Raw genomic sequence first — 27,393 nt, 5'->3', positions numbered from 1 at the left:
TTTGTAACTGTAGAGCAATTTAGGATTCTTTTCTTTTTACACACTTTTCATCTTTTAACCTTATTGATTTATACTTAATCTGCTTTGACATACTCCAATGTAAGTATCATGACTTACGGAGTTCTTAGGAGCAAAGTATAGGAAAGTCATGTTGTTTATCTTCTTTTATCTCAGTTCACCAATTGTAGACTGTGATTATACCATTAAGAAAAAGTGAAAAATTCTGCCTTTAGATAGGAAGTTGCTACTACTCATATACCTCTATCCTCTGGGAGCCATTAAGATTTCCTCTACTTTAGACCTGCCTCCCAGCATTGAAAGAAAGAAGACTTCTCACACGTGTTTAAGGCTTTCAGTAGAAGCCATCTTTAGGGCAGAACTGACAGTTGTCACACTTATTTGGCTCAGTATGGGGGGATAACACCTGAATTTTCCTCTCAAATTGTATGACATCCGTAACTTTTTGTTTGGTCCTCTGTGAATAGTAGGAATCTGCTTTTAAAATTTTGGATTTGATAGTCAGATGAAAAGTATACCCATTAGAAATAGCTATTGAGAGATTTTATTTGAATTTGAAAGTACTTTAACACACTAAGTAATGACATTAAAAAACACACACACACACATACCAAAGGAATGACTCAGAAAGGGCTAGAAGTAGCCTGGCTCTCCTCCTATTTTCTACTTATTTTTTTCTTCTTTCTATGCTAGATGTTATGAGTACCACACTGATAACCTTTTAACTGCCAAGGACCCTTTTATGGGTTTCATGTTTTAGATTTGGTCTGTCAAAGAAAGTCCATTTATTCATTTATTTAGTCATTTTTCTCTTCCAAAAAAAAAAAAAAAAACTCATACACATCAGATCTGTTGATGTGGATATGTCACACTGAGTTGACATATTTTTTGCCAAAAAATAAGACATTTCTCTTTGTGGTGGGTGGACAGTATTATTTTCCCAAGGCATTTTGACTTTATAGTCCAGTTTAGGAAGAACTATTTTTTTCTTTTTACTCTTGTCACCTTTGACTTAACTTTAAGTCCAGGCACAGAGTAGCTGTTTTCATTTAAAAGATTTCCTGCATGACTATAATAAAATCAAATTACTACCAAAATGAATTTATGTATTTTAGTATCCTTAATAATGTCAATATAAGAACTTTAAACCAAACTGGCTGTAGATATTAATATATGAAATATACCTTAGAAATAACCAAAATTTAGTTATACTGAAAGTAGTTAAGAAAAAAAGATTTCTTTCCCTGCTTTTCAGTTGGAACCTGCCCCTACTCCTATGTATCTCTGTACCCTGGGAGCCATAAAGAGTTCTACTTCAGAGCTGCCTGGGGGCCAGGATTAGAAAGGAGGAGGACTCTCACATCTATCTTTTTCATGTATTGTCTGTTCAATGTTTATTCCATTCTGAGAATGAACATACTGGTCTGGGGTTGGAGTAGGGTGGAGGTTGTAAAGGGAGGTATGAAGTGTAACTTAAACTCCATCTCTTAACCTAAAATTATTTCCATTATTGCAGTGTATCCTTTTAATAAAAGATTAAAGGACTGCTATATTCTAAAAGGAGTAAAAGTATAGGATTATTTTAAATACTAGAAATAAAGAACCTATTTTAGTTAGTGGTACTAAACACCACAAAGAAGTCTTTTCTAGCAGGGAAGCCCAAAGCTTTAGTTAGTCCATTTTAGTAGATTATATATGGAATGAGAAGATAAGAGAAATAATTTTAAAAGGAGTGAAATTATGGAAGTTCAGCTAGAGAGGCTGGATTTTGTTCACACTGTGTATGTGGTCATTCAGATTCATATGCTATAATGAAAAGGAACTAATTAGTAATATAATATACCACGTATTAATTAAAAATTGACCTAAGATTTTCTGTGACTAGATTTAATTGAACTCATTTGACTTTTTTTGGTGGGGGGGGGGGGATTAGGTTTATTTACTTATTATTTTTTTTAGTTGAGGTACTGAGGATTGAACCCAGGACCCTGTGCATGTTAAGCATGCACTCTACCACTAAGCTATACCCTCCTTCCCCCAAACTCATTTGACTTTTTAACAGTCTTGTGAAGTAGCCAGAGTAAGTGTATACCCCCTAATATCACCACTGCCAAATCCTTTTAGGACAAAATCAAAATTGAAACTTTTTATCTTTGATAAATACTTTTTTCACATTTTTTTGAATTATACTTTGCATACAATATTATATTATTTTCATATGTACAACATAGTGATTCAATATTTTTTGCATTACAAAATGGTCACCATAAGTCTAATAACCATCGATCACGTAGAAAAGTTATAACAGTATCATTGACTCTGCTCCCTATGCCTTCATTACATCTCTGTGACTTACTTATTTTACAACTGAAAGTTGGTATCTTTTAATCCCTTTTATCTTTTCTTTCATCCCCAACTTACCTCCCCCTGGCAACCTCCAGTTTGTTCTCTATATCTATGAGTTTGTTTCTGTTTTGTTTTGTTTATTCATTTTGTGTATTTTGTGTTGTTTTTTCAGATTCCACTTGTAAGTGAAATCATGCAGCATCTGTCTTTCTCTGACTTACTTCACTTAACGTAGTACCTTCTAGGTCATCCATGTTATCGCAGATGGCAAGATTTCATTCTTTTTTGTGGCTGAGTAATATTCCATACATACATACATACATGCATGCATACATACACACACACCACATCCTCTTTATCCATTCATCCATCGATGGACACTTAGGTTATTTCCATCCATATCTTTTATATTGTAAATAATGCTGCAGTAAACGTAGGGGTACATAAATATCTTTTCAAATTTGTGTTTTCATTTTCTTCAGCTAATACTCTGAAGTAGAATTGCTGGATTGTATGGCAGTTTTGTTTTTAATTTTTTGAGGAAATCTCTTTACTGTTCCCCATAGTGGTTGCATCAGTTTATATTCCCACCATCAGTGCATAAGGGTTCCCTTTTCTCCACATGCATGCCAATATTTGTTATTTCCTGTGTTTTTGATAATAGCCGTTCTGACAGGTGTGAGTTGGTATCTCACCATGGTTTTGATCAGCATTTATCTGATGATTACTGATGTTGAGTATCTTTTTGTGTGTCAGCTGGCCGTCTGTATGTCTTATCTGGAAAAAAGTGTCTATTCAGGTACTCTGCTTATTTTTTAATTCTTTTTGGAGGTATATTGAGTGTATAAGTTCTTTATATATTTTAACTATCAACCCCTATTTGGATATATCATTTGCAAATATCATCTCCCATTCAGTTGATTGCCTTTTCAGTTATTTTGTTGATGGTTTCCTTCACTGTGCAAAGCTTTTTAGTTTAATGTGGTCCCTTTTGTTTTTGCTTTTGTTGTCTTTGCCTGAGGAGACATATTCAAAAAAAAATATTGCTAAAACCCATGTCAGAGAGCTCACTGCTTATTTTCCTTCTAGGAGTTTTATGGTTTTAGGTCTTACACTAAGTCTTTAAGTCATTTTGAGTTTATTTTAGTGTACAGTGTGAGAAAGTAGTCCAGTTAGATTCTTTTTGTGTAACTGTTCAATTTTCTGAGCACCATTTATTGAAGCAGCTGTCTTTTCCCATTGTATATTTTTGCTTTCTTTGTCATACAGATTAATTGACCATATAAGCGTGGGTTTATTTCTGGGCTCTCTGTTCTGTTCCATTGATCTTTGTGTCTGTTTCTGTGCCGGTGCTGTACTGTTTTGATTACTGTAGCTTTGTAGTACAGTTTGAAATCAGGGAGCATGATACTTCCTGCTTTATTCTTCTTTGTCAAGATTGCTTTGACTATTCAGGGTCTTTTGTGGTTCCATACAAATGTTAGGATTATTTGTTCTAATTGTGTGAAAAATGCCATTGGTATTTTAATAGGAATTGCATTGACTCTGTAGCTTGCTTTGGGTAGTTTGGATATTTTAACAATATTAGTTCCTCCAATCCATGAGCACAGCATATCTTTCCATTTATTTGTGTCATTTTCAATTTCTTTCCTCAGTCTTATAGTTTTCAGAGTATAGGTCTTTCACCTCTTTGGTTAAATTTATTCCTAGGTATTTTATTCTTTTTGATGTGATTGTCCTTGGGAGTTTCCTGTCTTTCTCTTTCTGATAATTCATTATTAATATGTAGAAATGCAACAGATTTTGTGTATTAATTTTTTGCGAACTATCAGAGAATGGGCAAAATCTTCAAAGCATGAAAAAAGCCAGGGTAATACTATAAGACAGGGTCAGGAAACTATAACCTGCAAGCCATGCCTCTTATTTTTTTAAACAAAGTTTTATTAGAACACAACCATGCCTGTTTATTTGCTTTTTGTCTGGTTGCTTTGGAGCTACAATGATGAACAGTTAAGTAGTTGCAACAGAGAACCTATGGCCTCCAAGTCTAAAATATTTACTATCTGACCCTTTATAGAAAAAATTTGCCAGCCCCTCCTCCTTGAAGAGACTAACTCCACCTACTCCATACCTATACCTAGCTGTACCAACTTTTAAAAGAAATAAAATTTGAGTGAACATCTAGAAATTAATTTACAAAGACATATAGACTACTAGGTTTTAGTTGATTTTTTATATATTCTATTGATTCTTCATGAGAAAAGGAGAAGCCTATTATTGGAGCAAAATGTTTTAAGTAATAAATATACTTTATTGCTCCTGTCTCAGTTCCTTGGAAAAACACACCGATAGTTATTCTATGTGATTAAACAGGTGGTACTTGAAAGAGGTCAATATTGGACCTACTTCTGTTGTTTTGATAGTTTTTTTTTAATCCTTGCATATGAAATAAAAATCATGCCATCACACTGGTGAGTTATTTAACCCTATAGAGTGGCTGCTGGGATCCTGGAAGATGGGAAGAATATTCATATTTATCTTTAATTAATAATAGTTTTGTATATGCTTTTATTTTTAAAACAATCAGCAAATGAAAGTGCAGGTTGTACATTGAGATCAAAGAATCGTGCTTACCTTTAAGCTACAAATTGACTAATTTTGCAGAAATGTTTTATTTTCCTCTCCTGCCTCCTCCCACTGATATGTTGGGAAATGTCTTTATTTTGGACTTCCAGAATAAGGCTAAAATCTGAAAAGCCAAGTATGATTATTAATGTTTGGGCATATTAGCATAGCCACCAGAGTCAGAGTAGTGATTGCCCATTACTTCTCTGGCTGCATCTGTGTGTCCTGCACATACAAGGAGACCAGATGTGGGGGCTGTAACCACCAGTCTGTCATACAAGCATATTCATAAGTTCGTCTCTAGCTCCGTCTTCAGTTTAGAATGCTCACAATATAGTTTTTGTTATTGATTGTATAGAGCAGCAGTTTTTATAGAGATATAGAAAAGTTCCAAACCTTCTCTAATCATTTTATTGTATTTTGAAGTGAGTTATTTAAATCATGATTAACCACCACAAATGAGGCTCATATTTACAGTGGTTGCTGTTTTTCTCACTACAAGATCTTTGCCAATTTTCTGTTTTGGGAGAAGGTATATTTTTAGTCCTGTTACAGGAACACACATTCTGTCATTTTGCCTTCATCTTGGAAGGATCTTGGTGACCTGTTAGAGCCCTGGCTGCATGGCCGCCATCTCAGACTGATTAGCAATGACTGGACAGTATTGCATGTTCCTTTTTTGCTCTTTCACCTCTTTTTATTCCTCTGTCTATAATCTTTATTGTAACTACCATTTTATCTTTAAAAATTTTATTGTACATTTTTGATGGCTAACTTAATGTAAGCCAATTTACTTGAATTTGTGTTTGTGAGTAGGGCTTGTGAGCATAGTTAACACCTCATTTCTTCTACATTTTACCTTAATATGGCCTTTGAAATGTTTCTGTGCTTTTGCTCAAACAAATACCTTCTACCTACGACACTTTTTCCCTCTTTCCTCCTCTACCCTTTTCTGTCTAAAATTATTCAGTTTGTTTTAAATCTCTTAAAGAACCCTAAATTAGAATCCCACTCTAATCTTTGTTGACTGATCTCATATTACATTGTTATTAATTCTCATATTTTCTATTTGTACGTTATCCTATTATAAAACTTTAATTTGCCTTTCATTTGTATGTATATATATTTATATGCATGTGTGTGTGTATATATATATGTATATATACTTGTTATATAGACAAGAGTCCATGTGCATACATTTTTAGTTTATTTCACAATAATATATAGAGAATATAAATGAAGTGTTTGGTGTCAAGATCAAGTGATAATTTCTAAAATAAAAAACTTACCAATTCAAACGGTGCAACTCCAATTACATTTTAAAATTGTTTTGACCATGGAGCTTGCTAATCAGTATCCTTAGGTTTTGTCTGTTGCTGATTTTAACAGCATGGAAATCTCAGGTTTAAGATTATTTTCTGGAAGGTGGGGCTTCAGCCGTTTTGGCAAGTCACTCAGTTGTTCTGGGTCTCTCCCATGTATATATGTTATTCAAATTTTGTTTTATTTAAAGAAATTACTTTTCTGGAGGGATGAAAACACCCTAATACTTGTGGTAAGAGCCTCAGGAACAACCTTATCAGCTCTTCTTTTAAAAGAAGAAAACATTTTTTAAATTTCATAAGTAATTCCCTCTACATATTTATAAATTTCAGTCTCAGATTAAGAGAAATTGTAAGATGACTGTTTTTTGTATAGAAATCATAGAAAAGAGAAATTAATATCTGTAGTTATTCTTTTTATTGATAACCAGACTCATTGTATGAAATTATATCACAATTTGTTTATCCATTTCCCTATCAATGGACATTTAAGTTGTTTTCTATCTGGGGCCTATTGTGGATAAAACTGCCATGAACATTTTTGTTCTCTTTTTCTTTTCTGAGAGGGTGTGTGTATGTGTGTGTGTGTGTGTACATAAGCACTGATTTTTTTTTTTTGTACATATAACTAAGAGTGGAATATTTGGTTCATAGAGTAAGTATATGTTTAACTTTTTAGAAACTACCAAGCAGTTTCCCAATTTTATACGCCAACAGAGTGTAGGACTGACTTTGGGTTGTTAGCTTTTTAATCTTACTGATGTGTAGATGGTGTCTTGTTACGGTTCTAATCTGTATCTTCCTGATGGCTAAGGATGATGTTAAAGCACCTTTTCACATGCTTATCACCCATTCTATTACAGTCTTTATAAAGTGGCAGTGCAGTCTTTTGTCCATTTGTTTAATTCAGTTATTTGTATTCATTTATGACAGTTCTTTATGTATTTTGTCCTATTTTCTATTAGTTGCTTGTCTTTTCATTTTATTAACAGTATCTCTTGATAAGCAGAAAAATACTTAATCCTAATGGAGGTCCAGTTTTCTTTCATCATCAGTGCATTTTGGTCCTAAGAAATTGCCTATCCCCAAATATCATGGAGAAATCCTTAGGAGCTGTGTTGTTTTAGCTTTCACATTTAAGTCTATCATCCTTCTTGAATTTGTTCTTGTGTACTGTGTAATAATAGGGATCAAAGCTCTTTCCCTTCCCCCAATTGGATATCCATTGCTCCACCACCATCTAAAAGGTGAAAAGAAAAAAAAAAAATCTTCCTTTCCATATTGAATTGCATTGGTATTTTTGAAAAACAGCAAGTGATGTATATGTGTGATTCTATTTCTGGACTCCATTTTGTTCCATTTATATCCTCCAACATGGTTTTTTATGCGATTTTTTAAAAAAATATTTTGAATCCTTTGATTTACCATAAGTTTTAGAACTTGCTTGTGAATTTCTGTAAGACAGAATGTGCTGGGGGTTTTAATGAGATTGTATTAAATCTATAGATAAAATAATCTGGAGAGAATTTACATCTCACTCGTTGATTTCTTCTTTCTATCCATTTATTTTGATTTTTTAAAAGTTCTCAGGAAATTTTTGTCATTTGTCAAATTTCCCAGGAAATTTTGTCAGGAGGTCTTTACCTATCTTCTGTTCAGTTTTATTACTAAGTGTTTCGAGTTTTGATGACATGGGAATGGTGATATTTTTATTTTTTCCCAATTGTTTATTAGTGTTGTTTAGAAATAAACTGATTTTTGTAAGTTGACTCTGCATTTGTTCCCTAGCTAAATGTACTTATTTCCGTTAGTTTGATTCTGAATTTTCCATATACAATCATGTTCTTAGCAATAAAGACAGTTTTACTTTCTTCCTTTCAAATATTTGAAACTTTTTCTCGTCCTATTGTGTACTTGTTCTACCTTCAGTATAATGTTGAATAAAAACAGTGAGAGGTGAACATCCTTCCAAACTTCAAAAGGAAAACATTGGATAGTTTATCATTAAAATTGTAAACACTGGTTTTTTACTCTTTATCAGACTGAGGAAATTCCCATCTATTCCTAGTGTGCTGAGAGTTTTTTTTTTTTTTAATCATGTTGAATTTTGTCAAATGTATTTCTTACGTCTGTGGAATTGTTTGTATGGTATTTCTATTCCTTCTGTTAATGTGGTGAATTATAGTAATTTTCAAATGTCAATCAGTCTTAACATTCCTGGGATGAATCCCACTTAATCATGATGTATTTCCCATTTTTATTATTTCTGGATTCAATCTATCAGTATTTTCTTTAGAATTTTTGTCTCTGTTTCATGAGGGTGTATTGGTAGTGTATTGCTTTCTGAATGTTCTTGTCAGGTTTTAGTATCAAGTTTGCCCAACAAATTAGGAAATTTAGCCTTTAAGTATCCATACGTTCTGTGTTGATTGATAGTTCTCTTTTCATACTTAAGATTGGTAATTTTACTTTTCTTTTTTATTCGTGAACTTGATGAACTTTGCTCTGAGATATAATTGATTTTTTAAGTTTTCAAAGAGCCAACTTTTGCCTTTATTGATTTTTTTCCATGTTAGTTTGTTTCCTGTGTCATTGATTTTAGTTTATTTCCTTGATCCTACTCTGTATTTAATTTATTATTTATCTTTTTGTGCTGAAGACTAGGATTATTTATTTTAAGCATTTCTTGTTTCCTAATATGCATTTGAAACTATAAATTTTCCTCTAAGTATGAGAAATTTCCTCTAAGTGTATAGCTTTTGCTACATACCACAGATTTTATATTGTGATTTCATTATCGTTCCCTTTCATTCTTTTGAGACGTAAAAACCTGAAAATATATCCTAGTTTCAGAGCAAAAAAGGAGAAAGGTAGTTTAATTTTGGTTGTAAATATTTTAGTTCAAATAACTTCATGATCAAATTCTATTTTTCTCAACACATAATTTTACCTTTATTGACCTTCATTTTCATCCATCATTCTTACGAAGTATGCTTAAAGTACATGAAAGACATAATTATTTAGTGGTTCTTTTATAGTCACATTAATTTGGGTTATAAGGAAGGATATTTGAAAGGTGAAAAATAATATTTTTGTTGATGATTTCATTTAGTTAACTCCTCTTTTAAATGAGTATTTAACTTTATAGCTTTTATGACTTTTAGAAAAAAAGTGGTCATGATTTTCTAGCAATGAAAATTGCTGGTACGGCGGTGTGTAACATATTCCTAGACTTTCAATAGCATCCTTTGTTCAGCTAAACTTTATTTAACAGATTTTAGACACATAGATTATAGATTTTTGATGGTTACTTTCCTAACGGTAGTATTCATTATAGTTAGAATATTATTACATTTAGTAATATAGAATAATTATTAAAATATAGTTATAGTATGAATATACTCTCAGTATTATAATTAACAAAAAAGTTTCTAAGTCACTTTTGGGTCATTACTCTTTCTAACATTGCTTATATAGTGGTTTTCTTTGTCACTGCATTCAGTATTTCTATTTAAGTACTGGCATGTCTGAAATAAGTATAAAATTTGGATTTGTCATTTTTTAATCAAAGACTAGTTAATATGCATATTGTTTCTCTACCTCATCTAATTCCTCTTTAAATATAGAATTATTTACCTAAAGTCCAACCTTTGAAAGTTGAACCAGTTATTCATAATTAATACTACTTTTGATGGATCTTGATGACGTTCATTTTGTTAAGTAAAATAGTTTCATTTTGAAGAGCTTTGTTTCTATTAATTACAAAGAATATTGACACTTGTTTTTCACTAGACCTTATTCCTGATAGCAAAGGTATTGGGAAAGGTAAATATTCAGAGTTAGTCAGTGAACATGGATGGGTATCTTTCAGAACAACTTCAGTTTGAATCTGCAGAATAATTTCTGTTTCCTATACCAGATATGATCTTTCTCCCTGTTTTTGGTCTTATAAACTTAAAATTCTTATTTCTAACATCTAGCTAGCTGTAGTTCACAGACATGTAGTCCCGTGCTTCCCACCCCAACCCCAATTCTATGCAGGCCATCACATTTCAGATCGTCTTTGTTTTTATCACTTGCACCATTATATACCATACTTTTCAAGATGGTAACACATTAATGACACTTTATGTTGAACATTCATTACTTGTATATAATAAGACATATGCTATAAATTACATGCATTGTCTCCTCATTAAAAAGAATTCTTCACTCCATCTTGAGAAAAAGAACTTGTCTAAATTCTTATTTTCTCTTTTTCTGTCTCTAAACTTCTTTGATGTCTGTACGTCACGAAACTCTACATGCAACTTTACTAATAGTGCCACCTTCAAAAATCGTGTATGTCCTCAAACAAATTTTCATTTTTCTTTAATCAGTTTCTTAACATTTCACACACTTTACGTTATTACTTTGTTGCTTTTTTTTTTTCCTTTCTTTACATTATTTTCCTTTGGTGCTATATCACAGTAATATTTTGGCATCCCACTTAAACTTTTCTTACCATTACTTTCAGAATTTCTGTGACTGTTCCATTTCTTCCTTGTAAGTTTCCCAAGGGACTGTCCTTATTATTTATATCTGGAGTTTTTGTAAGTGATATTACAAAGAACCTTAAACTACCACCTCTGTGAAATTGACACCAAATTATTTTCTCAGAAATGTGGCTTTTTCCTTAATGCACTCCATTTGCAACTTCCTACCATTTACTTCTGAATATCCCATCAGCATGTGAAACTTCACATCTAAAACATATTTCCCTTTCTTGTAGCAGTTTCTGATCTTTATTATCCTTATATTAATTTAGTTAATGATTCTTGTCATTCATGATCTAAAATCTTCTTTTGGTTCCTCCTTTCCATTCTTTTTTCTGTTTTGTTTACCATCTACTTTTTATTACTGCAATTATCTCTGTTGTCCATCCTTCCTGAATTTTTTGAAAGACTTCTAATCTGTTCATTTCCAGCCACCTTAACCGTATTGCTAAAATAAATCTTCCCAAAACACAAGAAAAATTATAATCTTGCTTGAACTCGTGTCCATTTTTTTTCCATCACCTACTAAATAAAATGTCTCCTTTAGTCTTGCATCTGAAGCTAAGTATTCTGGCTAGCCTCAGAGTGCTTTTCTAGCTTTTATTCTCCTTACTTCCAACATGTTTCAGCCAACCTTGGCTACTCCCTATTCATCTTCCTACTTTCTCTGACGTTTCTCCTTGCACTTGAAAAATGTATTCAAAACCATGCTCTTACAAATTTATTTCTACTTAGGAATTTCCTACCCTTTCTAACACTCTCAGTGATAAGTACCACTGCCTTTCCCATTTTACCACAAATGCTATCCAGTTCCACTTGGGAATTTAAGAAGTTACCCATTTATTAGCTAGATTACTCACTTCCTCCAACATACTCCCTCTGAAGTACATTATAAAGTTTTCGTATGGATATGTGCCATAGTTAAATGTATAGATCTTATCTTTTCTAAATGAATATTTCTTGAGAGCAGAGGACTGCATTTTACTAGGTCGTTTTATTTTATTTTATTTTTTTGACCCCCACAGAATCTAGCATCAGGATTGCTGCAGAGTATTATACAGGACGTGCCTGTACGGGGGTACCACCCCTAAAGGGTGGGCTCAGATGAGGACTGAAGTCCTAGAGAAGATGCTTTTTTCTGTTTTGCACATGTGCAGAAACCCTGGCTACCTTTTCGTATACTTGGCACACATGTAATAAATTAATTCAAGATCTTATGTGCAAGTATTACTTGTTGCCTTTGTCCTTACTATAGTCTGCAAGTGGGTTTTTATTGTCTTCTTGTCTGTTTAGTTCGTGTCATTTCTTTCTGCCACCAATTTCTAAAAGGATTCTCCTGTTACACATCCAGTCTAACCATCCCCATACATCAGATTCTTGCTGCTTTCCTTAAAAAATTGAAGTGATCTAGTATTTGTTTGTGATATAATTGTCATATGACTATGTTTATTTCTAAGTCATTCTTCAAACAGCTTCTCTTCTTGAATCCAGGTAATTAAAACTTTAAACTATCTGAATTTTCCTTAATTTTTTATGCCTATGTCACCTTTATTTTTAAGCCTTTGAATTTGTTGTTGCTATGTTTATGCCTGACTTTACCATTTTCTTAGACCTGACACTCAAGTCATATTTGTTCTTATATTTTAGGTCGGTCTTCCCTCTTTCCCATAGATGATGGCTTGCTGGATGATGGTCATAATGATCAAGTTGGTGTTTTAAATTCACCCACATGTTACTCAGCTCATCAAAATGGAGAGCGAATAGAACGTTTCTCTCGAAAAGTTTTTGTTGGTGGTCTTCCTCCAGATATTGATGAAGGTAAAATGATGATTTGGGCTTTAAAAAAAAAACCTCAAAATTCATCAAATTGTACATCTGGAATATATGTAGTTTACTGTACAGGAACCATACCGCAATAAAGCTGTTAAAAAATGTCTCATAAATATTTGGTGGCATATAATAACAAAAAACTGAAATACAATGTGAATAGGAAATGGAATTTTTACCTCTGTAGATTTTCAGTTAAAATGGGTATCTTATCTCTGTGTCAGCTGATGAAAGGTAGAGATAATTGAACAGATAACTTTTTTAAAGTTTGTCTCTTTACTTTGTCTTATAATACATATTGTTACTGTGAGCAATTTTTGCAAATAATGTTTTCATACACTAGTTCCCAACTCACTCATATTTTTAAATATAGAACATATTTGAATACATTAAACCTTTTGTACATTTATATAAAACTTTTTGTATGATCATAACACCCATGCATGTACACAGACACACAATGAATTAAAGGTAATCAACCATGAAACTTTACCTACAATTCATGACAATCAAAAATTCAATTTATTTAAGGATAAACGTGCTCTTAGAAATGGGTAAGAAAGAGGCTATTAAACCTATTAAAGGGAGTAATGGAAACAGAACATGAACAGGAAATTCAGGTTATAGAAAGACTAATAAACATGTGTAAATGAGGTTGGGGAGGGTATAGCTCAGGGTAGAGTGCATGTTTAGCATGCAGGAGGTCCTGGGTTCAATCCCCAGTACCTCCATTAAAAAAAAAAAAAAGATTAAGAAAAAAAAGTGAAAATTATCATGTGTAATAATAACAAAAGAAAATAATTCAAGATAAAGATTGAAAATACTGAAACTTTATAATATTTGTGAGTTTGTAGGAAGTCTGCCACTCTTATTTACAGAGTACTAATAAAGAATATATTGCTACATTTTGGGAAATTTTCCAGTTATGATTCAGATAACCATGAACTTACTCTATGTATTAATCAGTATAATAAGGTTTCCATGTGATGAAATAACTTAGAACATGTCATTGAATTTGACCCAGTGAAACTACCTGGCATGAACCAGACCCTAGTACATTTTAGGAGCGTTGCAGCTTTACATGTCCTGTTGCAGCAGAGCTTTTTGCTTAGAAGATTGTACTTTGTCAGGCAGTAATGGGTATCTTTATTTAACTTGATATAATGCTGACATGTTTTTCAAGCCAGTGGTATTTATGATTTGGTAGACTATAAATCCATTAATATCCATGCAATATTATATAAAATTTTAGAAGTCATGTGAATTGATTATTATAACCAATGTGCAACTTAAAAGCTATTTTGACTAAAATAGCTATTAAGTTTTATGTATCATTTTCATAGGATTATTAGACATGTTTCCAGCATTTATATTCTAGTTTTTCTTAGGATATTTGGTACTTTTAAATACTTAATCTTTAGTACACCAGAAACTGACACAACATGGTAAACAGATTATACTTCAATAAAAAATATATATACAAAAATAATAATAATAATAAATAAAAAATCTTTATAGTAACATAAAATGTAGGGTTTTTAGTATGAATCATTAAAACTCATTCTGATGCAGATTTTTTACTTTCTTAAGATGAAATAACTGCTAGCTTCAGAAGATTCGGGCCTTTGGTAGTCGACTGGCCTCATAAAGCAGAAAGCAAGTCCTATTTTCCACCAAAAGGTAAGAGAACTTATTGTTAATATTTGCTAGGGAATAAGTTATATGAGAGCAAAAAAAACAGTGTCAATTACTTTGTGTTTTCTTTTCTTTTAGAACTAAATGTGAGTACATCTTCATATAAAAACTAATAAAGTAAATTGTAGAGGTTAGTAGCATGTACCAAGGGCGGCGGGAGGGTCTGAGAATGATTCCAGTGTCACTTGAAGCCAGTCAGGAATCATGAGCGACTTGCTATGCTTTCTCTAAGGTGATTTGATAATGATTTCAGAAACTCTTATCAACAAATGTTTGAGTATTTTCTCTGTCTGAAGTACCATTCTAAGTAACTTGGGTACAGACATGCAAAAAAAAGTCTCTGCTCGGTGAAATTAAGAGATGTGTGATGTGAGATTAAAATATAAACCTATGAATAATTTAAATATTGCGATGTGTACATAAGTGTTCCAGACAACAGCAGACAAGGACAGAGCAGCATACACTCTGCTGGCGATTTTAGATAGAGGAGAAAGTGAACGGTGGGAAAACCCAATTACACGAAGAGACACGATGTGAAGAGAACATCTGGTTGTGTCAGTTACGTAGAACTAGGGTACTGCTGTGACCGGGCCCCAGAGGACAGGAGTGGCAAACTGAGCTAACATTCCTTTGAGCAAAGCAAGGCCGCCGTTGGTGGGAGAGGAGGAGTCCCCTGCCCACTGCGAGCAGGGGAGGCAAGGGGAGAGACTGGAACGTGAATCCAGTCAGTCAGGTTGCCAATTGCAGATTCTCTGAAGTGAACAAAAAAGAAAGGGGGAGGTTGAAAGACTAAGACTTTACTTTGAGTATCATTGAAATACAATTGTAGAAACAAAAAACGCTGTTATTCTCATGGCTAAGTGGATTTTCAAGCCTGGAAAAAAAAGACTCCATAGATCTATTGAATAATCTAATTTTGTCTCTGGGAAAGGAAACATGTTAGAATTACTGGCATACAAAAACTAGCTAAGGGTTTTTGGTCAGTGAGAATTATAGAACTTCCATTACTGGTTCATGTCATTTTTTAGAGAAATGGAATAATGCAGTGATTTTTTTTTATACCTTTACATCTTATACTTACAGAATCAAGAACATTTTTTAAGCAGAGAACAGATTCTGGATCCCAGGGCTCTATGAGAATTTAGTTAACGCTATGGATCTCTCTCCAGATACTCTAAATTTTCATATGATTTTGGAGTTTACTAGACTTGGAGGTCCTCAGTCCTTGCTTTAGAGAGAAAATTAGCTCCATATTGATGCAGATGTTCATTTGTTAGCTTAGTTTTAATCTGTTGTTCACAATGTTATGATCTTGTTCTTTTATAAAGTTTTTTTTTACTGAGTGTTCGATAAAAATGCCTGTTGGTTTCTAATATTCCTGCCTAAATTACCACCATTCCTTGTCTGGACTATTTCAGGCATACGACTCGTCTCTCCACATCTCTGACTGTCTCCTTTTCCTCCCACAGTATAGCTAGAGTAATCTCTATGAAAACTCATCTGATGGTGCTAACCCTTGCTCGCTGCTTAAAACCCATCAGTAGTTCCTCTTATTGTTAGGATAAAGCCAAAAATGCATTCGCCCTCCTCACCTTTCCCATTCTGTTTCATCTCCCACTATTGCTTCTTGTTCCTTTCTGATTCTGCAAACTGGCCTTGCTTCTCCTGCCTCAGGGCATTTATGTTTGGTGTTCTCTTGGCATGAAGGCTCTTCCCTGTCTCTTCATCTGTGTATCCCCTACTTATATCAGCTTAAATATCAGTTGCTGGTAGGGTACTTTCAGGACCCACCTAATGAGGTCATATCCTCTTATTGTAGGTCCTCCTAGCACTGTCCCTTTTCATAGCACTCTTCACAGTTGCAATATTACATTTTTACAATTTTACAAATATGTGATTATTTTATCAATATCAGATTCTTCTAATAGTCTTTCAAACTGTGTCTTTACTCATCTTTATATTCTCAGTAATTCATGGATTTATAGTTGCCTCATAAAGAAGATGAACAGCTATAAATAACTATAAACACGATAGGATAGTATATCCTTTGACCTGAAGTAGGTGGAGGAAAGTTTCACTGAGAAGTTTTGAACTAAATCTAAAAGATACTGGGTAATTTAGATAGATAAAAAGTTTTCCAACAGAGTTCCAGGCAGGTATTGAAATATAATTTTAGAAAGGAATTAAAATTAGTTTCTGTTGAGACAGATATACATTTTCTGCCTGGGCTTCTTATTTACATAAAGGGCTGCTCTAAACCTAGAAGGATGGGTTGGCACAAATTTAATGAAACAGAACACTTGCTGTCTTTGTTGCTATTGCTGCCGTTGTTGTTACTGGGGTTTTGTGGTAGTGGTTAATTTATTTTCTCAAACTGAAAATAAGAAAAAAAACCCACAAAAATTAGCACTGACAAATTATAGTTTTTTTAGTATAATTATAGTTAATTGTAGCTATTGCCAAAGACATGTGTTCCTAAACCTTGTGCTTTCAAGCATTTTTGTCTTTGCTATAATTTATCATTTCTCATGCTTTGGAAAACACTGGTGTAGAAGCATCTAGTTGATGAAGCTACCTTGTAATTAAGGCAGTGACTTCAGCCATTGGATACTGAGCCACACTTCCATATATCTGTCCTTTGCAGTGAGTAAGTTTCACCCTGTGTGAGTATCAGCTTGCTCTAATAAGATCCAAAGAACTATTAGATGGTATTTTTGGTAAGAGCATTTTAATATTTAATGTCTTGCCTTAGCTAGATCATAATTTACCTGCCATATTGCTAAATTTTTGTGATAAAAACATTTCTTCCCTGATAATCACAAAAATAATTAAGCAATATTAAAATATTAATATCAAAAATTAGCATCATAAAACAACATTTAAAATATTGAATTTAAAATACTATTTTAGTAAATTGGTCTTATATCTCCTCAATCATTATAAAAGTTATAACACTGAAAACCTTAGCGTGTATCAAAATTAAAGCCTTCACATTAAGAAAACTTTTTTATTTTTTTATTTCTTCAAGTCTATTTAAATTGTTTCTAGCTATTAAAAAGGTCTGAGATGTGTTTTTTATTCTTGCATAATCATACCTTTGGAAGTTTGTGTAGGTTGGTTTGATGACTTATTTATGCAACCAAGTATTGTAATTTTATTAAAATGAAGTAGTTTTTGTGTCACATAAGATCTTTGTGGCACTAAAAGCCATTGTTGGCAATAAGCTGTGTTTTTTGAGCTGGGTGTAAAACATGACCTCACACTTCCCATTGTTAGTGGAACAGACGTGGTTGGTCTGCTTGATGACATCTTCATATTGGAACTAGAATACACTGCTCTAGGTTTGTTTGCATAGAAATCTTGTCAAGGAAACATATATTTTTAGGTCAGTTACAATTAATCACATAATAGTAAACTTGCAGTGTAAATTTTGATGCCTTCTTTTTATAATAAAATCTATTCTACCTGCTGGATACATGATGTTTGATTAAAGATTGACAATTGGTTGTCACAAGGAAGGGAGGAAGGGCATATTTCCCAAAGGTACAGGAATCTAAGCAAGAACTTGGTTCCAAAGTCCAAACATTGTCTCTAGACTGTTGGAAAAAAAAAATGTTCTGCTGCTCATCCACCCTGAGACTTGATCTAAAAGTTCTGACCAGGTGGGAAGTTATAGCTCAAGTGATGGAGCACATGCTTAGTATGCACGAGGTCCGGGGTTCAATCCCCAGTACCTCCTCTAAAAATAAATAAGTAAACCTAATTACCTACCCCCCCAATGAAAACAAAAACAATAAAATAAAATAGAAGTTCTGACCATCCTGAAGAAACCTGTTTTAATCTCACCTCCCTAAGGTAGTTTTCTTAGTATCCTATGGAAGTTGTCAGGTTGATTGTAGAATTTTCCCTCTGCTTATGGAAATTCCTGGATCTTTCCACTGTCCAGAAGTATGCTCTAGAACTTGTCTTACCCTGAGGGCATTTTTGGGAAACTAGCTTCTACTGTGCTCACTCAACTGGTTAATCCTACTAAATTCTTTAAGAAAACAGCATCATGGGAGACCTTGGGGCTAATCTAGGTTTGAAATTAATCAGTCAGTTACTTGCTTATGTGACTGACTTTAGGTAAGTAATTTTACCTTCTTGGTACCTCAGTTTTTGTTGTTGTTTCTATAAATAGGAAATAATGTTTCATTGAATTGTTGTGAGAATCAAAAGAAATAATTCATGTAAAGCTCTTAGGACAGTATTGGATAGTTAGTGCTCTATATAAAGTAGCTAGTTAATTTACTGAATATGTTTTTGTGTGTATTCCGTAGGATATTGTGTTCTCCTGTAAAGCATAATAATCCTAGTTCTATTTGATGGGTTTTTTTTTTCTTTTTCAAAGGCATGTATTTTCTAAACAGTACTGAAATGTGAAATCACTTTCCTTGACATATTGCCTCATTTTTTATGGTTATTACAGGCTATGCATTCCTCCTCTTTCAAGAAGAGAGCTCAGTCCAGGCACTAATTGATGCTTGTATTGAAGAAGATGGAAAACTCTATCTGTGTGTTTCCAGCCCCACCATCAAGGACAAACCTGTAAGTAAATGCTGCTTGAACTTTAAGCAACAAATGCAAGTTTTCCAAAAACTTTTTTGAAATGATTGTTAGTGAAAAAAAAAACAACCTTGTTAAGAGTTCAATTTTTTAAAATTCAGATAATTTATAGTATCTAGATAAAAATATTAACAATTTGTTTTAAAATCCATCTATCCAAAATTTTGAACAGCAACAAAGAAGAACTGCTGTTAGTTGGCACAAAACTCATCAGCTGTTAAGGGAGTAAGACCTGATACCATAATGTCATTTTCTTCATAGGTTCAGATCCGTCCTTGGAATTTAAGTGACAGTGATTTTGTGATGGATGGTTCTCAGCCTTTGGATCCTCGAAAAACAATTTTTGTTGGAGGTGTTCCTAGGCCATTAAGAGCTGGTAAGTAGAATGATAACACATTTTGTTTTAAAAAATTTAAATATGAATTGATTCAGTAAACATTTGGTACCTTTTGTGTACACGGCACTATGGGTGGGCGAAGGGCAGATTCTCCTGTTCCCAGTAGTCGCTTGCTACAGAATTCTAAGACAGACTCCAAGAACTATTCTTGAGACCATCAAGGAATTGGAGGATTGGACACTCATCTATCACTATCAATAACTAACTCCATACAGAGTGTATAAAAAGAATCCACTCAAACACTTACGACTTAAGTGTAACTCTCTAAAATATGAGAATTTGGAGTCTGTTTATTTTATGTAGGTTGATTCTGATATCTGTAGAAGAAATATGAGCTTTTTTAATGGCACTTTAGATAAGTGAATGATAAACTTCTCTTCATCAGTAACTAGGAACAGAAATCTACCAGAAGATGTCATGTAGGAACATAATTATAGACGTAAATGCCCACTATACAAGCAAGTTTTATGATACTGTGTACCCTTGTAAAGTGTGTTAGCGCCTTCCATCACTGAGAATACCTCTTCCAGTATGGGAGACACATGTTAAAGAACTATTCACACATGTACATACAGAACAAGTATAGAGAGAGACTACAGGGATCAGAAGAACATTTGACGAGGCAATGTGCCGTCGTCTGGTATTTTAAAGATACTTGTATGAGCTGACATAGTGATTGAACAGAAGGGTGGGAGGGTTGTGAAGAATGTGTTTCAGACAAAGGGAACAGCATATTGAAAGGTCTTCAGTGGAGGGAAGTAGAGTGCACTGGAGGGACTGAGGGAAGTCCAGACTCGCTGCCTAGGGTATGAAAAGTGAGGGGAGAGACACAAGAAGACATGGAAGAGGTAAATAGGAGTCAGATCCTATAAGTCTAACAGGCTAATTTGGTATTCATCCTCAGAGCAAAGGGAAACCAATAAAGAGTTTTTAAGTAAAGGAGAGACGTGATCATATTTGCATCTTTGAAAGACCAGTTTAGCTCATGACATTGGAGTGGGGAGTTGGGTTGAGAGTAGATATATGTAGACCAATTTAGGAGCTTAGGAGCCTATTATCGCAGTGCAGGAGACAGAGAGCAGGGGCTCGGATTAGTGGTGGTAGTGGTGAAGAGCTAAGTAAGCAGATGGCATAGATATTTATGAGGTAAATGCAAACCGAATCTCAGCTTTCAGTCTTAAGCCACTAGGTAGACAGTGGTACCATTACTCAGAAGATAAGAAACACTGAAGAAAGAGCAGATTGCAAGGAGGATTGTGGTCTTGGTTTTTCTTTTTTTTTTTTTTTTAACTTTATTGTGATATAATTTCTATACAGTAAACTACATGTATTTCAGATGTACAATTTGATGCATTTTGATAGATGTGTACACCTATGAAACCACCACCACAATCAAGATACCTAACAATTCCATCACCCCCCCAAGAGGTGCAAATTTCAAACTCCCAGTTTATCCCTTTCCACGCTCTTTACCCCCTGGTAGCCATAAGTTTGTTCTCTATGTCTGTGGTCTTGTTTTTGGAAGCTAGTTTGTGCCACCATTCAGAGCTCCTAAGTAGAAATTTCAGTTAAGCCATTGGTATCTGATACATCTTTAAGAGAATTACTCTTGCTGCTGTTTTGAAAATAAACTGAGTTGGTAGGAGCTGTACTGGTTAGGGATCAGAAACAAAGAGATAAGGCTACTGCCATGACCTAGATGAAGAATTATGATACCTTGGAGCAGGATGTCAGTGATGGAAGCAAAGAGGCTGGATTCTAGATATGTCTTGAAAATCAAGTTCATGGGATTGCATGTGCAGTGGGGAAAAACTAAAATAGAAAGGATGAAGCCAAGGGTCTTGATTTGGCAACTTCATCTTTTCCATTACTGAGTCAGCTGGCACTCTCTGGAGCAGGTTTAATTCGATGGCTGAAGATCCGGAGTGCCATTCTGAACACAGTGATGCACAGTGTCTATTAAATATCAACATGACTTGTCCAGTAGACAGCTGAGTTGTCCAGTTCTTCTGTAGTGAGAGCAGCTGGGCTGTCGTATACAAGAGAAAGGATTGGATTTAGAAAAGAGCACTATTCTACTGACTTTCACTTAAAAAAAAAATACTTAAAAATTGTTGATTTACTATGTTTCTCCCATTTAATGTGAACTTCTTTTCCTTTTCAAGTGGAGCTTGCTATGATCATGGACCGGCTGTATGGTGGTGTTTGTTATGCAGGAATTGACACAGATCCTGAGCTAAAATACCCAAAAGGTGCTGGTCGAGTTGCTTTCTCCAATCAGCAGAGCTATATTGCTGCCATTAGTGCTCGGTTCGTTCAGCTTCAGCACGGTGATATTGATAAACGAGTAAGTTGCATTTTGGGCAATCACTTAAGTCCTATAACAAGGTGCTGATCCAAAGCTTACTACCCTACAGAGTTAATAATGTAATTCTAACACTGAGTATTTTTTTATTCTCCTTTAGCTCTTAAAGAGTATAATATCCCTGAAATGTAAAATTCTTGACCGGACTTTAAACTTAGGTATTATATACAAAAGATGAATGTCATTTAAAGGCATTTCAAAAATTTGTGTCAGTCAGTAAAGTCTTGATATCCTTCTAAGTGTGGAGGCTGAGCTTGTTTTAAGAGCTTGTACTCTGGAGCCAGACTACCTGGGATCCCATTTCCACCATTTGCTCTGTAACCTTGGGCAAATTAACTCTCTTTATGACTCTTTTTCCTCACTTATAAAAGGGAAAACATTAATAGTATCTCTCTCCTGGTTATTCTGAGGAATAAGCAAATTGACATATGTAGAAGCACTTAGAACAGAGCTTGGCACTAAGTGTTATTTAAGTGTTCATTTATTATTTTTTATTCATCATAAAATCTAAAATAAAAATATATTGTGTATATTTTCCTAAATAAAAGCAATAACAAATATGTAAATAAACAAAATATACAAATAAACTAAAGCACATGATGATTATCCTGAACTTTAAAACATTTACTCTTTAGTAGCATTGCTTAGGTCATCACAGTAAGAACTTTTAGGAAGTCCTATGAATGAACTGAACGCTACCCTACTGAATAATTTCTAATACTGATTACCATCTAAAATAGGAAAAAGGAGTGAGCAAAACTCAATTGTTTCCTTACATCTACCTCATACTACAATCTGTGACTAGTTCCTGTACATAGCTAAGCAGTATTTTAAAATAATCATGTTTACATTTATAGTACACATGAGATATACTAAAAATATGAGGTAAATTAACTTTTTTATATCTAAAATTGTAGATAGAACTTGAGTGGGTTTTTATTTTCCCAGTATAACAGTTTTTTGAAGCTTCTTCCCTGAGGCTGTTTGCACATTAAAAGACTATTTTGGGGTCAGGGGAGCTGGGACTGATTGACTAGACCCTGGACTCTATAAGTAGTCATCAGTTCAATTACCAAACCATACCATTTAGAACATTTAGAAAAGACAGCTTAAGTTCAGTTCACGTATGCAAAGTGGCATTTTTGTCTGTATTGTTCTTAAAATGTTGCCTCCAAAAAAAGAAAGGAAAAAAGTATCTAAGAAGAAGGGCTCTGCTTTTATTCAGATACGCTACGAAAATTCATTATCTGATTTGAACCTTATAACCCCTCTCACCCAGTGGTTTTCAGCCTCTGCTGCACATCACAGTCAGCTGGGAGCTTAGGAGAGCCTTGACATCTGGGTCCAACCCCTGAGGCTCCGCTGTCATTGGTGTGGGGTGTCGCTGGGGCAGCAGTGTCTGTAAAGCTCCCTGGGTGATTCTAATGTCCAGCCGTGCTTTAGGCCACTGATCAGGTCTAACCTCCTACTTGTGCAGAGAGGTGACAGGGTCATGAAGGACGTTATTTCCGTAGTTATATAATTGCAGCTGTTTAATATGCAGAAGCAGAGGGGAAAAGATTGTTAAGTGTCATACCTTATACCTCTTGGTTTCCAAAATGATAGTGAAGGACCAGTTATGTGGGGCAGAGATTGATTCTTAAAGAGAAACTCCAATGCTAAGCAAGTGAATTGATAAACACATGCTTTCTTAAAAAGTCATTAACTACCTGAGAAAAAAAATTTTTTTTCAAGATATGTGCTATTAAAGTATGTTTTGAACTTTATTTGAAAGAATTTGAAACTTATTTTACAAGTCATTAGTTTTGCTTATACAAAAAAAAAATTAAACCATTCATCTTTATACCTTTCATCTCTCTAATATGAACAGTTATTAAACCATAAAAACAGATTAAATTTATAACTGATAATCTAAAGATATACAGGATACTTATTTGGAGGGAATTGTTTATTCAACTCACTTTTTGGGCTCAGGAACACTTGGAAGTTTAGTTTAATCTCCCTGATAGCTGTAAATTGAGATTTACCACAAATGTATAAATCATTTTAAGTTTTGTATGTTATTCCATGAGTAGTATCATTCACTGTGACTTCCAGTAGTTACTGCAGTGAACTGGGTTATACTTCAAGTTGGCTAATTATTAATTATTTTATTAGTTATTAATCCAGGTGACAAAGTATCACAGATAGATCCTCTGAAGTGAAGAAGGGAAACACATCATAATAGAAAATGCAAATAGTGAAGAATCAGTGAAACTTTCACACACTCAAGAGTTGTGAGAGATTATTATTAATCACAAAATAGATTTTGATTATATTATATAACCATAAATTTGAAATTAATTTTTCATCTTTGAAGTTATTATTTTGAGTTAAGTAGATTAGCTTTATAAAATAATATCTATAATTTAAAAAATAATTGAAATCATTGCATTTGTAAAATTTATTTAACAATTGTACATTTAAGTCACTCCTGAGCATGTGGCATTTCATGAAGTGTTATGGAAATGAAGTAAACAGCACAGACACTGTCTTCAGTTTTGCTTAAAATCTTATGATAAAGGCAAGAAATAACCATGAGAGAGAAACCCGGAAAGGATGTGTAAAATGTACATTTATGCAAACATTTTTATAGTTTCTACTTTGTGCTAGATGTGCTGCCAAGTAGTTGGTACTGAGTGTTGAGCAAATAGACGAGGTCCTTCTTGCCCTGGAGTTTATCATCTAGTGAAGTGAAACCCAGTCATTCTCATGTGCCTTGATCTATTATTTGATTATGGCATTGCTCTTCCTTAATTGTAGTTGTAATGAAGGTAACGAATCAAAAAGGCAGCCTGCTAATCAGGATAGAATCCATAAAGGAAAAAGTTGAGAGAGAAAGATTGAGCATACAAATTTTAGAATTTGTGTCAAAGATCATTGTAAAAATCAAAAGCCGGGGGGAGGGTATGCTCAGTGGTAGAGTGCATGCTTAGTATGCTCCAGGTCTTAGGTTCAATCCCCAGTACCTCCATTAAAAAATAAATTAAAAAAAATACTTAATTACCCCCCCAAAAGCTTAACAAACAAAATTTTAAAATACTGAATTTTTTTTAATGAAAAGCCAATGGAAAAAAAGGTTAAAAATCCTTAACTGACAAAGAGAACTTATAAATTAGTTTAAAAAAATAAAAGAGAGAAGAAAATACCAGCAGGGGAATATGCAAAAGATACAGACAGTTTAGGAAAACATAATGTCCAATATGCATACAATATGTTTATCCTAACCCTAATCAATAAAATACAAATACAAACAACAGAATTCTGTTACCTTCCTGTCAAATGTTTATTTTACAGTTCTTTTCATCAGTCAAGTCTTAGGTTGTTTCTAGTTTGTTGTTACTGTTTTTGTTCGAAATAATACTGAAGAAAATACCTCTGTCCATTTTCTGCACACATGCAAGTATTTCAGTAGAAAACATTCAAAATACAGATTGTTGAGTAATTATTTTTTGCCGTGGGCAAGTCAAGCCCTTTAAACACTCAATTTTTCTCTCCTCTCCTCAAGAAAGGCAGAGCTCTTAGGCTGAGACAAAGGCAGTAACCTTTTACAGAGTATTTGCCCCGTGCCAGACACTGTCTTAAATGCTTGTACTTGTATAATCTAATACTCACAGCTGTGAGGCAGGTTCTGTTGCCTTTCTCATCTCACAGATGTGGAAACTGAGGCTAAGAGGTTTAGCATTCAAAGCTGACTTGAGTCTTAGGTCTTCTACTGAGTCAGGCTTGCACAGTGGGACTTTGACTTCATATCTTATAAATTTGCAGAAGTCTAGACATGCCCTTAATAAGATTATCCACAGTTCTGGTTTGTCTGTACCAATTACTTACAGGCAGGGTATGGCTCTCACCTGCAGTGGAGAAGCGTTGCCATGGTCAGTGGCTTTTGGGGCTGTGCCATCTCACAGGTGGTACTGGAGTGAGAGAACAGAGCTGTGAACTCTGTCTTCTGTGCCCTTCTCATTTCCCCTCATGGTCACTCCACCTCTGGAAATAGAAATAGTAACATGCCGGCTTTTAAAGATGTTATTTCAAGAAAGGTGAGGGTGGAATGTTTTGCAAAGCTATTAAGTGTTTTTCAAAAATAAATACCATCCAGTATATATATTCAGTAGATATATAGTTCTCTTTAGAAAACATATTAAAATACAATAGAATTATCAAACTAAGTGCTCATTTAATCACATGGTCAATTATGAATGAAACATCGTATGAAAAGATTAGTACCAGAACAAAATGATTTAATTCTTTTAATCTACTATATGGTAAAGCTATTACCCTGGGAAACTGCCTACTTTCTCTAGAATACTGTATGAACATTTTAAATCATTGCTAAAATGACTTCTGAAGCAGACTTAATGAGACATTTTTCTCTGTTTTTCTAGGTGGAGGTAAAGCCATATGTGCTAGATGACCAGATGTGTGATGAATGCCAGGGCGCACGCTGTGGTGGAAAATTTGCTCCCTTTTTTTGTGCCAATGTCACTTGCCTGCAGTATTACTGTGAGTTTTGTTGGGCAAATATCCACTCTCGTGCAGGACGTGAGTTCCATAAGCCATTGGTAAAGGAAGGCGCTGATCGCCCGCGTCAGATCCACTTCCGCTGGAACTAAGAATAGCAAACCGGCCTCTGTTTAACAAGGAAAGAAAGGGTGCATGTGGCTTACTGTGTCTGAAGATACTGACATGCAGAAGAAATAAGTGCATTCTTCTGCTTTCACCCCAGCTCTCAATACATGCATCTTTATCAGCAGCCAAAACACTACAAGCCTCTTGTTTTTCACCAAAACCCTACATCTCAGGCTTACTAATTTTTGTGATATTTTCATGTTAAAATAAAATGTTTTTTTGTATTTTCTCCAAGTTATTTTTATATGTAAAGTTAAAATTAGATATGAGAATGTTTTGCGTAGGGGCAAACAGTCTGCTGCTATATAGTGGGTGAAGCGTGCACTTATTTCTAAACGTGGGTTTTTAACTTCAAGATCTGCCCCAGTAATTTACCAAAGGTAGCAAAATAATAGTGAAGATGGAATATGTCTGCTACAAATGCTTATTTTTATTGTTGCTATTTTCAGTGTATACATAAACTAAAAATTAGGGTTGATTTTTTTGCTCTCCATTTTGACTTGCAAGAAATAATACCTCAAGATAATCTGATTTATTAGCTATTTTTAAACATTTTTAATCACAAGCTGTATTAGCTTTGCTGCTATATAGGTGTTATGTGTAAATGCCACCTATTAATACGGGATTGAAAACGTTAGAGACACACTGCATTGCAGATAAAATGCAGGCAGCACAATATGGCCTAAACTGCCATAGTTTTAGAATGTGAAAAAAAAATGCATGTTTACTTACCTGTATACACCATATGCATGCACTAGAATTATTAACTAACAAGAGGTGAGGTATTGCAAATGTTTAAAAAAAGCTCTCTTGAATCTAGGTAGCATGAACAAATTAGAAAATTTGTTTAAAAAAAAGCAAACTTGCATGCATTATTGTGACGTCAAGTTAAAAAAATGTCCTACATGTGTACAATATGCAAATTAGTTTTAGATTAGAGAGTGCAGCCATTTTGTGATCTGGTCGGTAGTGGAATTCGATTTTATGCAG

The 27,393-nt window shown here is 34.0% G+C and overlaps 1 protein-coding gene across 11 annotated transcripts in view; it reads left to right on the top strand.

The window, feature by feature from the left end:
* Positions 1 to 27,393, top strand: part of CPEB2 (cytoplasmic polyadenylation element binding protein 2) — a 68,802-nt gene that overhangs the window by 38,624 nt on the left and 2,785 nt on the right. For all 11 annotated transcript variants that reach the window (XM_074350039.1, XM_074350059.1, XM_074350056.1 and 8 more), the window contains 6 exons: positions 12,494 to 12,664; positions 14,264 to 14,353; positions 18,837 to 18,955; positions 19,235 to 19,349; positions 21,536 to 21,717; positions 26,160 to 27,393. The exon at positions 26,160 to 27,393 is cut by the window's right edge and continues 2,785 nt beyond it. In XM_074350039.1, coding sequence (XP_074206140.1) covers positions 12,494 to 12,664; positions 14,264 to 14,353; positions 18,837 to 18,955; positions 19,235 to 19,349; positions 21,536 to 21,717; positions 26,160 to 26,387 — 905 coding nt within the window. In that variant the 3' untranslated portion in view covers positions 26,388 to 27,393. The remainder of the gene's footprint in view (positions 1 to 12,493; positions 12,665 to 14,263; positions 14,354 to 18,836; positions 18,956 to 19,234; positions 19,350 to 21,535; positions 21,718 to 26,159) is intronic.

The sequence above is a fragment of the Camelus bactrianus genome, chromosome 2, assembly GCF_048773025.1.
Source record: "Camelus bactrianus isolate YW-2024 breed Bactrian camel chromosome 2, ASM4877302v1, whole genome shotgun sequence".
NCBI classification, from domain to species: domain Eukaryota; kingdom Metazoa; phylum Chordata; class Mammalia; order Artiodactyla; family Camelidae; genus Camelus; species Camelus bactrianus.
This window is presented reverse-complemented; position numbering and strand designations above follow the sequence as displayed.